The sequence below is a fragment of the Lycorma delicatula genome, chromosome 1, assembly GCF_047948215.1.
Source record: "Lycorma delicatula isolate Av1 chromosome 1, ASM4794821v1, whole genome shotgun sequence".
Classification (NCBI taxonomy): Eukaryota; Metazoa; Arthropoda; class Insecta; order Hemiptera; family Fulgoridae; genus Lycorma; species Lycorma delicatula.
In genome coordinates, this window is record NC_134455.1 from 356,880,941 (window position 1) to 356,894,406 (window position 13,466).

The 13,466-nt window shown below is 32.2% G+C and overlaps 1 protein-coding gene across 2 annotated transcripts in view; it reads left to right on the forward strand.

Moving 5' to 3' along the window:
- LOC142334478 (uncharacterized protein CG7065-like) overlaps positions 1-13,466 on the forward strand; it is a 76,226-nt gene that overhangs the window by 16,577 nt on the left and 46,183 nt on the right. The window contains exon 2 of one of the 2 annotated variants that reach the window (XM_075382540.1): positions 12,054-12,258. The exons of the other annotated variant lie outside the window; for it this stretch is intronic. Coding sequence (XP_075238655.1) covers positions 12,166-12,258 — 93 coding nt within the window. The 5' untranslated portion in view covers positions 12,054-12,165. The remainder of the gene's footprint in view (positions 1-12,053; positions 12,259-13,466) is intronic. 2 annotated transcript variants of the gene reach the window in all.

Below are 13,466 nucleotides of genomic sequence, written 5' to 3' on the forward strand. Positions count from 1 at the left end.
TACTTATAAAAAAATATGTTGAAAGAAAATAGGTTTTACTTGTCTGGTTTTACACACATATATTGACTTGTCTGAATCAACACCAGTAAATTTTTCCACTCAATATATATATATATATATATATATATGAGCATTATTATAGTTAGAAATCATTTTCTATATAACTTTGTTACCTCAACTGTATACTACATAAACATAGGAAACAATATAACATAAGACATGAAAACTATATTATTTACATTCTCAATATTATGGAAATTAACAATCAAAATTCATTTAAAAATAACATGTTCATAATATTTGAAGTCACAGCAATGAGTATCTTTTCCCTACTCATGTGAAAGAAGTGCAGTTATCTTAAGCATTGATGTTGTTGGCCCTGACTGAGATGACAGTGCTATTCTTCAGTTTTTTATCAGTCAAAAGTCCTTAGAATTTTATGAGTTTATCATCTAAACAATCACATTTTTAGTGGAAGGTTCATTATCACTTTTGGGATCTTTTGCTACATCAGTTTCTGTGTTTTTTTTTAAATTTGTTCATTACAATCATTATTTATACTACCTTCAGAATGTCTATTGTGTTTTCATTAGCAATATTTACTGTCATCAATTTGTTTGTTACATATTATGTTATTCTGAACATTATGGTGTTGAGAACACCATTCTTCAGTGTAGCAAATGTCCATCATATGGGCAGCTATTTAAAACATTTATTGTTGTTCCACAGATCTCAGTATCATTTTTTACATATAAATAAGGTTCATTCAATTGTCAAACTCTTAAGAACTTAATCACCTTCGAATGTGAGCTTGAAGAACCAGTTGCCAACTGAACAATCGTTTTTGTTCTTGTACTAAGGATTTTGTAAAATATAATAACTTTTGTACAGTTATTATTAACAATCTAACTTTGAAGGATGTGTATAGCCTTACTACTAACCGGAAGCATAGAAGTTCTTTTCTTCAATTTACTTTTACTCAGAAAAATATGCAAAACTGTTAAATGCTCACCATAATAATTATTAGCACTACTTCCTCACTAAAGACCACTTTACTTGCAAGACACTGGGTACTGTCACGAACATATGCTTATGTATGCACGCACAAAAAGATCTTACTTAATACTTGGAAGGTAACCCTCTGTCAGAATTATGTTTTGTACAAAGTTTTTAAATTTTAATTTTTTTCCCCTGAAATATTTTATTATTACTCACTGCATTGAAATCACAAATTGTCTCCCCAAGATGAAGGCTTCAAAGTTTGTAATGTTAAAATATTAATGTGAAAATTGTATAATATGTTACTTGTTCATGTAAAGATTATTAATGAAAAATGCACGTGAGCTTATATATTAAGTAATTTTTAAAATTCAATATTTTTTTATAATTTAAATTCATGGAACTTAAGTTAGAATGAGATTTAGTCAAGAAATTTAGTAGGTAAAAATAACTGTTGATGACAATTCAGTTTAAGCTTTACTTCTCACTCAGTAATAGTTATCTGTATAAAATTTTAAATCTTTAAAGTTAAGTTTTAAATCTTTAACATATGCAAGAGAACTACTCAGGCAGTGGCTGCAAGATGGTATTAGGTGCATATGTGTGTTTGCGCACTACCGATCAAACCACCACCCCTGGCTAATCATCTCTCCTGGAAACCGCTGATGTGGCATGACTTCAGGAGGAGGTTATATTGCCTACACACACTATCAGACATCAACAACACACCCAAGGGAAAAAAGCAACAACCAAAAACATCACACACACGCACACACACACACACATACACACACACCTCTATCAGAAAAGAAAAACAGAACAAAAGCAAAGAAAACACCCTCAGCAATCACAAACAAATTCACACCCACACCCACATTCCTCACAGAAACACACACACACACCCACCCCTATACTCTTCACAGAAACACACACACCGAACCCTATACTCCTCACAGAAACACACACATACACCCACCCCTATACTCTTCATAGAAACACACACACACACACCCAACCCTATACTCCTCACAGAAACACACACACACCCACCCCTATACTCTTCATAGAAACACACACACCCACCCCTATACTCCTTATAGAAACACACACACATACCCCTATACTCCTTATAGAAACACACACACATACCCACACTCCTCACAGAAACACACACACATACCCACACTCCTCACAGAAACACACACACATACCCACACTCCTCACAGAAACACACTCCACATAAACACATGCATGCACACACATTCCTCACATAAACACATACATGTACACACACACACACACACACACACACACACATTCCTCACATAAACACACACACATTCCTCACATAAAATCTCACACACATACACAACTCCTCACATAAAATCTCACACACATACACAACTCCTCACATAAAATCTCACACACATACACAACTCCTCACATAAAATCTCACACACATACACAACTCCTCGCATAAAATCTCACACACATACACAACTCCTCGCATAAAATCTCACACATATACACAACTCCTCGCATAAAATCTCACACATATACACAACTCCTTGCATAAAATCTCACACACACACCCAGCAATGTACACAAAATAACTTAACCTTTCACAGCCACTATTGTTGCTCCAAAGACACAGTGAGCACAACATCGGGCTTCAGGGGAGTGCTTGCAGCCTCATTGCACCAAGGTGACCTCCAGATGCTCAGGAGATCCCCTAGGTGCTCAGCTGTGAGCCTGTCCTGCCCGGCACACTCCGGCGCCTTGTTCCCTGTCGGGACTTCTCCATGCGTACTTGTTTACCTTTTCTTACATACAACTCCACTGCCTTCTACTCATTGGGTTTTCTCATCAACACACTGTGTTTCTTCTGGCTGAAACATGGCCTCGATACTAAGGGCAGCCAGCATTTCTTTACGTTCTCTCCCATAGCGTGGGTAGCAGAAGTATATATGAGAGGGAGTTTCCTCCTATGCGCATTCAGGACATAGATTCAAAAAATCTTGACAGAATCTAAACTGTATCCTGACGAGTGATAGGTTCTCCTGCACCAACTCCTGATGTCTCTGGTTAAGTGGTACATCCATCATCCCTTTGTTACTCTCTCAACGCTCTTACCAGATTTCCATCAACTTCTCTGTGATCTCAGCTGTTAATTGCCTTTTATCTGCAGGGAGCAAAGGTCCCTGTTCTCATTGTCTTAATTATCAAATCTGTAGGCATAAGCCCCATCAGGGCTTCAGCTGCTTCCTTGTAGACTGTGATATGCAGGTATTATCCTTAAACAGCTTCTTCTTTGCAATACTTCTAATTTGGCATATCTAATCACACTGGCCCATGTCTCGATCCCATATTGCATCAGTATGCAGTCCTGGCCAGCAACCTCTTACGCAATTGTGAGGGCCCTTTGCCAGTTACGAAGGAGACCAGCTATCAGCCTCATAGTCCTTTCTGCCTTACTTGCTCCAAACCTCAGCCTTGCATCCACGCAAAGACAAAGGTATTTTATTGCCAGTCTCTTTTATCACAAATGATATTGTCACCACCTCTGTCTTTTCTTGGGTCAGCTTAAGCCCAGCCCTATCAATCCAATCTTTTATCACTTTGTAGAAGTCTTGTAGCTTGTTAATGACTTCTCGTCTAGTGACCACCTCCACCACTAAAGTGATATCATCAGCATAGCCTGCCAACGTAACATCCAGTGGGAGTGTAACTTGAAAAATCTCATTTTACACCCAGTTTTCCAAAGGATTGATCCAAGGACCGACCCTTGTTTCACACTTCTGTGTATGTAGGCTTCTCTCAACTTGTCAGTCTTGCAGTTGGCACACCAGCCTAAGAGAATTACTTAGATCATTTTAATCAAACATTGGTGTATCACCCCCCTCCACACACACACACACACACACACACACACACTCGCGCGCGCGCGCACGTGTCAATACACACCAACATGAAAAAATATTATTTTAGTATAATATTTTAATTTTTATTGACATTAGAACATTATGTTGTAGTATTATATGTTAATATGTACAGCATAACATAACAATGAGTTAATGTGAACATATCTTTGTCAATTCTCGCCTTATCTGTTGTAACCAGATGATTTTTAGCATTATAGTAGCATTTGTAACTTCAGTAGATGACTTTCCATTTGGTGAATTAGTTATGTGTATAATATAAAATTACTTTTTTAAAATTGCAATGGTAATACATTTTTGATTTGTGTAATTACATTAAATTATAAAAGACCTTTAATGTAATTTATTTTTGTATAAATAATATTTCAAAAGAAGTATACACACTTTTGGAATTTCAAAAATACAAGGATAAACTTGAGTAAAAAAAAGTAAAACGTGGTTAAATTTTATATTTTGCTCACAAATTGAAATTTTAAGAGAATTTTGAATTTTCAATATAATCAATCAGTTGCAAAGGTTGTTGCATGCTTTTTAAACAAACCTTAGATGAATGAAATACTTTATCTAAATGTATTCGATTGAGTAGCAGTAAAACCTAATGCGTATTTTAATTTTAGTATTTCTGATAGTGTTAAAGTAACTAAAAGATAAAAGTAAAAAATTATTTTATTTACTAATAAATACGAGGATCGTCAGTCTTTTCATACCTGTGATTTAATTGTGGGGCTTTAGAAATTTATCTATATTTATTATTATATCTATAATTCATCCTTTAATTTTATCTATATAAATTAAGTGCAAGTAATGAATTATTTTATAGATAATGTGTTTCGCATCTTGTGGTAAGATGAAATTGAATATGTTTTGGGATGCAATTAAATTTAAATGTATGAAATGGGTTATGGAAAAATTTGCAAATGAGATTTGCTGAGATGTAAATTTTAATTTTTTCTAACTGCAGGCTCTTAGCAGACAGAGCTATCACTTGAGATATTAGATTTTGCTGATACTCCTGAAAACAGGGAATACAATTATTTTATTCTAAATGTTAAGACTGCTGCATGAATGTGTCAGAAAAACTTATTTTATTTTTACTTTTTGATATATTGGAAAGTATATTTCCACAAATCGTGGTTTATTTAACATAAATCATTAGTTCAAAATATTGAGATAAGACATACCTTACCTTAATTTTATCATGATATTTCTTTCGCAGGATACTGCATCCTCAGACATAATTGAATTGATTTAACTAAATTGCACATTAAATAAAGATATTAAAAATATACTATGATACTAAAATAAACCCATGAACATGGTGTGTAATGTTCTTCATTACATTGGTATATTACTGTGTGCTGTTAATCTGGTGCTGGTTTTATAAGACTGTCTCCCAAATACTGTCTTGATTGTTTATCAAATTGAAATTTTGTTTCTATTTATATATGTAATATTTTTCTAATAAATTTAATTTTTTGTTATCTTTATTAATATGTAATATTTTTAAAATTGTGTTAATATTTGAAGAGAGTGATTATAAACCTAATTTATTATTTTTGTAATTTCTATAATGTTTGTAATTATATAAATTTCACCCATTGTTTATTTTATTACCATATTTGTTTTTTTTTTAAATATGTGCTTATTAAGTTTATATACTGGTTTAAATGTTTTTTAATTGTAAATTTTAGTATTTTTTTTCAATGATGTTTTTGTCTTGTGTATTAGTTGTAATGTAAGGTAGTCATTTTGTTATATATTTTGTACTATATTTTGATCATATCCATTTTCAACCTGCTATGTTTTTTTTTGCTGTTATTTCTATGTTATTTGTTTTATTATTTTTATTTTATTTAGTTTTTCTGTCATGTGTATACTGGATTGCTTTATAAATCATATTTGTGTTAATTTCATGAGACCAAGGGTGATTAATTTTTTTTTTTATGAACTGTTATAATATTAAATTTAGGCTTTGTATATGTATACTGATTGTACAATTTATCCTTGTTTATTTCCACATAGCAAATATATAAGCTTTTAGAAACATTTAAAGTTTGAAAAAAGAATTATTAGGATGACACCAACGATGTCTTACCTTAAACCGAATACATTCTTTCGAATAGCTATCTTTTCAACTTACGGTTCCTACCAGAAGTGGGTTGTCCAGACTGAAAGTTTTTTTTATGGCTAACATGCATATTTTGACTGTGGATTTGGATTATATGTGATACTATTTGGATTCTAGCAAAAATGTTGCTATTGAAAAGAGTTTGGTTTAAGGTTTAAGGACGTCATTGCTGTTTTACTAAAAGTTCATTTTTCAAAGTTGAAACAACTTTAATAGTGACTTGGCACAAGGTCAATTTAAAAGGCCATTTAGGGGTAAAAAATGACCATTGAATCATTCTCTGATAAGAGATTTTTATAGTATTATCAAATGTAGAATTTTCCATTGCTAGAATATGCATGTTATATTTAAAAATGTAAATTTTGGTCTGGATAACTCACTTCCAGTGAGATTCTGAAGTTATCAGCAATCGTTTTTAAAAAAAAAGTGGTGGAAGAGTGGTTTTTCTTAACGTAACTTCTTAATATCTCCACTGGCTTGGTCTAGTAGTGAACTCATTGGAAATCAAGTTAAAGGTTCAAATCCTAGTAAAGGCAAGTTACTTTTTATGGATTTGAATAATAAATCATGGATACCGGTATTCTTTGGTGGTTGCATTTTTTTTAATTAACCACATATCTCTGGAATGGTTGACCTGAGACTGTAAAAGAATATACTTCATAAGACATCTATGTGCTTCATATACTTTAAGTCCCCCCCCCCCCCCCAACCTATATACTTCATTTACATTCGTACGTGTCATCATATATACATATCCATTCTCATTCATCCTCATTCATCCTCTGAAGTATTTATACCTTACGGTGGTTGTGGAGGCTAAACAGAAAATTGAGAGGACTCCGCTTAGTACTGAACACTTTTAGATTCCCTGGCAATTTTACAGTGGTATTAATGGATGAAATACTTCTCAATATTGAACCTTTTAAAATAATGGATATGGACATGGACAATGAATTTACCTATAAAAACTATTCAATCTGAAAAATGGACAAAAAGAATAAAAATTGTAACTTTCCTAGTTTTATTTTATATTCCGTGTTACTAATTCGCTTATCTGTTGTGAACTGCATCATTTCTTGCCTAGACACTGATATTACGATTTCAATTAATTCATCCTGCGTGATTCGTCATCAGTCACTGTGCAAGTGTTTACTGAACATGGAACGTGTGTATGTAATATTTTTGTTATGATATAGTACTACATTTTTTGTTGCAGTACATTTTGTATACTTAGTTTACCTATGTTAAATTGTAATTTATAAAAAATTGTTAAACCATCATTACTGCAACTTAAAATGCCTCAAAAATGTAAATGATTGGTATTAAAAGAAAATATCAGTTATTAAATGTCCATGGAAAAAGAAATACTCAGTTAGTTTTGGAAAACTCAGATAATTGATCTTAAAAAACAAACATGATACTCAAGTCACAGACTGAAAATGTCAATCAGTTAAGCAAATGTGCATTTTATTAAATGCCACGCCTAGTTGACAATTTGATCGAGTGCTAAACTAATATTCCAGGGTCTGGAACTTTGATACTTGAGAAAGTCTTAGAAATTGCTAAAGAACTCTGTTATGATGATTTTAAAGCATCAGGGGGTTGGTTACATAAATTCAGAATCAGACATGTTTCATATGAAAGAAAATGTTTATGGTGATGCTGGTGCTGTAGATGAGAATCTATTGTCTAGTGGAAGAAAAAGTTAAATGAAATATGCATGAGTTTTTTTCTGGCTTTGCCAAGTGAAAAAATGTATTTAAAAGAGCAAAAATGTACAGGGGGAAGGTATCAAAAGAAAGACCGACTGTTATGTTGGCTGTGAATGTCAGGTGAATTTGAAAAAAATAATCTGCAAATGTTTTAAGGGTGTGAACATTAATTAATTAGAAATTTGAATAAAAAAAACCTGAATGATAGGGAAAAGGAAGGGTTATGTTTTAATCTTAGAATGGGAAGTCATAATATTCTTGGACAATGTAAAATCCCATCCTAATGTTAGTCTAGAAAATGTAAAATTATTTCTTCCCATAAAGACTGCTGCAGTATGTCAACCACTTGATCAGGGATCATTCAGAATTTTAAAATTCAGTACAGAAAGAAAGTGTTACAGTAGTTATTGTGTCATCAATGAAAAAAGTTACCTCCATAAACTAACTTCAATTCTGACATTGAAAATCTTACCGAACCAAATGAAAATTCTGTAGAACGGAATGAATTAAAAGGACTTACCTACAAAGAGTACCTGAACATTGACAACGTGCTCAACAAAAAGAGGACATATCAGAAGTACAGTCACTTATTGGAAAAAATGTTCTAGTATTTAGTTCTGACTAAAATAGACCACTATTTTAAACAGTCTCTGTCTATCCATATTTGATTTTTATTTTGATTAAAATAATGAATACACATTATTGATGATAGAGGACAGTTTTATTTTGAGAATTAATTAGCAGCTAACTTTTTTAAATTTTAATTTACGTCAAATAAATACCGCAATAGTGTTCTATTCAAAGTGTTTTTACTTCCTTACATGAAGTAAAGGAAGTATTGTGAAGCGAAAAATTTTGATTTTCAGATTTCAATGGAAATTTCCATTTTGACCATCCCTGAATCCATTTTGTCTAGTTTCTTGATGTGATGTCTGTATGTACGAGGGTAAGTCAATTATTATCCGCAGTGTAGTTATAAATTTTATTGCAATACAAATACGAAACTTACATGTCCATCATTTTTCAACATAGTCCCCTTTCATTTCAACGCACTTGGTCCATCGTTGCACAAGTTTCCTGATGCCCTCATAAAAGAAGGTTTTCAGTTTAGCTGCGAGCCAGGAATGCACCGCTTCTTTCACTGTTCCATCCTAGGTAAATCGATGGCCCCTCCCTTAATGTCTCTTTGAGTGGATCAAACAAGTGGTAGTCAGAAGGGGGCAAGATTAGGACTATACAGAGGATGAGCCAGTACTTCAAAGTTGAGTTTCTGGAGTGTTTCAGCAGTGTGGGCAGCAGTATGTGGCTGGGCATTTTCATCATGCAACAACACAACACCTTTCGACAGCAGTCCTCGGCATTTGCTTCGAATTGCAGGCTTCAGCTTGGCAGTAAGCATCTCACTGTAACGCGCACTGTTATTGTCGTGCCTCTTTCCTCATAATGTTTCAGTACTGGGCCTTGTGAGTCCCAAAAAACAGTAAGCATCAGTTTTCCTGCGGATGGTTGGGTCTTGAACTTTTTTTGCAGGGCGAATTTGGATGTTTCCATTCCGTACTCTGCCGTTTACTCTCTGGCTCGTAATGATGGATCCATGTTTTGTCACCAGTGATGATTCTGTATAAGATGTCCTGTTCATTACCATAGCAATCCAAATGTTTTTGGCAGATTTCCAAGCACGTTTGTTTATGCAACTGTTTTAGTTGTTTTGGGACCCATCTTGCACACACTCTATGAAACCCAAGTCTGTTGTGGATGATTTCGTAGGCAGAACCGTGACTAATCTGCAGACGATGTGCCACTTCATCAACAGTTACTCGTCTGTCTAAGAAAATCATGTCACATGCATGCTCAATGTTTTCCTCATTTGTGTCTGTAAACTGTCGTCTGGGCTCTTCGTCATGTGTAACACTTGTGTGACCATTTTTGAATTTTTCAATCCATTCTTAGACACTCATGTTGTGGCAATACACTGTTCCCATACTGTACCGAAAGTCTTCAATGAATTTTGCCCCTGATACACCTTCCGACAAAAAAAAACTGATCACTGAACGTTGCTCTTCTTTGGTGTAACAGAAAGCAGAGCAGCCATGGTTAACGGCAGCACAGCGATAATGGAACTAACCTAGCAGCATCAAACCTGCATAGACTTAACAATTAAACCACACATGCGTCATCTACACAACACAACAGTACTACCAACATAAACAAAAATATAACTAAATTGCGGTTAATAATTGACTTATCCTTGCATCTTGCATAACTCAAAAACAATTATCCATAGGATGTTGAAATTTTAAATTTAGGACTTTTATAACATCTAGTTTTGCACCTCCCCTTTTGATTGCAATCAACTAGACCAAAAGTGTCCAAAAAAGCCCAAAATGCAAAAATTTGGATTTTGCAGTAATAAGAGCCTGCATTTGAAAGCTTTTCAGCGATATAGTGGTACTTATTTTCATTTGTTCCTGAGTTATATCCAAATAAAATTATAATTAATGAAATATTTGGATCTTAAAAGAAGGAAGGTATATCAGTTTGAATCTGATTTTATTTCTTTTTTTGTAACTTTTTTTTTTAATTTAAATATTTGATTTTTTAATAATTATTAATCTCAGATTGTAAAAAACGTTTTACAATAAATAATAATTCGATAACGATAAAAAAAAGAAGAAATATCAAAAGTTATTAACAAAATAAAATTTTATGTACTTTCATTTAAAAAAAATGTATATGTAATTTAATAGGCATACAAGGAAGTCGTGTGATGTTCTGAACTATAATGAAAATATTGTATTCATTTTTCTGATAGTGGCGCCTCTAAAATGGACAGATTGTTATAACTAAAGCCTTTGTTTATGTGGTTTTAATGTGATGTTTAGCTTTTACTACAGTATGTTGCATCTTGTAAAACTTTATCTTAAAAATGTAATTTTTTTAGAAGTTATTGTGCAGTTAAAATTGTGAAGTTCATTGAAGAATTTGACATTTGTTTATTTTTCTGGAGATCGAGGCCAGTTTAAGCAGCAAGTTTTGAGGAAATGTTTACTCGTACATGTTATTAATAGGTTGATTATAATCAGTATTATGTAAGGAAATAAAGATAAGGCTTTTTTGTTTTCTTTTTAAAGCAAAAATAAAAGTTTTTTTTTGTATGTTTTTTTTTTATTTTTGTAGCATAACTTTCCAGTGATAGGTAAAACCAAGTGGACCTAAGGAGGAATTAGAAGCCTTCTATTTACTGCTGTTTAACTGTTTTGAGATGACAGTTTTCTTTTTTATATATGGGTGGGCATAGGGGCGATTCATGCCTACAATGATACCAACTATAGCATTGGGATTTCTTATGTTTCTCAATGAGATTTTACTCCTCTTTTTTAACTTTAGATAATCTTCAAATATATTGTACATTATTTCTTAGACGGGAAGTAGTCATATATATTGTGTTGTCAAATAACAAAATTATATTGAGGGATTTGCCACCTGGTTGGCAGAGATTATCAGTTTGACAGTACAAGAATTTCAAATTAGAAAGGTTTTTCTTTGTGATCATCTTTAGTTGTTAGTCTGTGGATGTGTATTTACTTAATGATTAAGTTAGCTTGTTTGAGAAATGTGTACTTGATTGGAAGGTGCTAATTAAGATTAACAGTTTCTGTAGATTATTATTTTAGATTAGAGTGGTGATCTAAGAAATTATGGTAAGAATAGTTTATATTAAAACCAAGAAAGAAAATCTCTCTTAAATACATTGTCTTCATTTTCTCGGATTATCATAGAAGAGTATCTTACTAAAATGTTTTAGTGTTTGTTTGCATATGGTTTTACACTGAAGTTTTTTCTGTTGCTATGATATTCTGTTCCTGTTACTAATTGATAGAAAGTTAGTTAAAATAAATTATCAATCTTAAGAATAAGTTTTAATTAAGAAGTAAAAGCTTATAGTGAGAAACTGTAATAAGGAATAATTTCATAATAAAGCATCAGTTAAGTAATATTAAATCTACTTTTCAATGATTGTTTTACTTATTTACCTCTTCTACTTAACACAATGTAGTTTTAATTTTTTCTGGATTGGTGATCGGCTGGTATTTTACAGTTTATATCTTTAATTTTCATTTTGAAATTGTGTTTGTTCTTTGTGATTTTGTGATGTCTATACGATTCATAAGCAAGGTTTGGCAGAAACGAGGTAAAGGTAGAGTATAATTTTTATTAACATTTATAAAATTCACTTGCCTCTTAACAAAAAGTAAAATTATTTTTGTGTTTCAGTTTTAAGCACAAGTGAGAAGAATTTAGAAGAGGAATAAGAAGATTTAAAACAGAACAATTTTATTTTATTTTTATTTTTGGTGTGTGTTGTAACGTGTAACATTTTGTAGCCATGGAAGGCTATAGTGAAACCGGTAGCAGTCATCGTAATTTTGATGACCTTGACATCGAAGGCAATAATACTGAAGATTATAATGGATTGCAGGTATTTTATATTTTAATCAATGTTAGTTCTGTTAAACTGTTTGGATTTATCATGCAAATTACCTCGTTATTTTTTATTTCATGTGTATGAGGCTGCTTTCTATTCATGTTAAAGTGAATTTGCAAACAGTAGCAACATATGATCATCTTAAATATTAGAAAAAAGTAATGTACCAATTCTGTTAAGATTCAAGGTGTGTAAATAAGTGCAGTTTAATTCTGTTTGTTAAAAACAGAATGAAGAAAACTGAAGTTTAACTGAAACATTTTTTTGTATTGTTATTGTTGTTAGTGCTTAAACAATATATTGCTTTTAAACAATATGTACATTTTTCAGTATTTTCAGTTTGTTTTTGATTATTTTGTTAATAATTAGTGTTATTGTAACTTTATTTAAAGTTATTAATTAATGGCTAGTTTTTGTTTTGTGTTCTTTTTAACTTGACCTGACAACAGTTTATATTATGAATATTACCAAATATTGTAAAAATGTTTATAGCAAAGCTACATGTCAGTGCCCCTATAAAGGATTACTCAGCACAGTAGTGTTAAGTGTTATTCTGTACACATTATTAAGAGGATGTCATGTAGTTATGCTTTGACTTTACCTATGATCGAGTGTTAAAGCACATCACATACTCGGTGTGATGTGTGCAATTGCACCTGATCTAGTCTGACATCTTTGCTTGCTTTTATCATTTCACTGGGTTTTAATTTTATTTCTGAGAGTTTTATTTTCTACTTTTTATAGCTTTTTACATTCCCCCCTGATATATTTGCAATATATGCAATTTATTTTTAATTTGTTATATAAATTATCTTACGCAATTTATTTTTCTGAGGGATGAATATTTTAGTTTTAAACATTTTCTTGTTGGCAGCCCTTTACTATCCTTATTCTTTACTTGCAGTGTACTGCATACATTACAGCTGTATGAAGGTACTTGAATGAATTTGTTTTTGTAATCAGTTTTTATAGTCTGATGCAGTGTGACAGTGTAAGCAATCTGTTATTATTCACCTGAAAAAAAACCATTTCACAGTCTTCCACAAAAGAAAAGAAAAAAACATTCAGTGTTTGGTACACTGAATGTTCTTGAGGCATTAAACATAAATACTGTTAACAGTCCAAACCTATAAATGTTGATTTTACTACACTATTGATAGATTTTACTACACTACTGGGGGTTAATACTCTCCCCCTAAGAT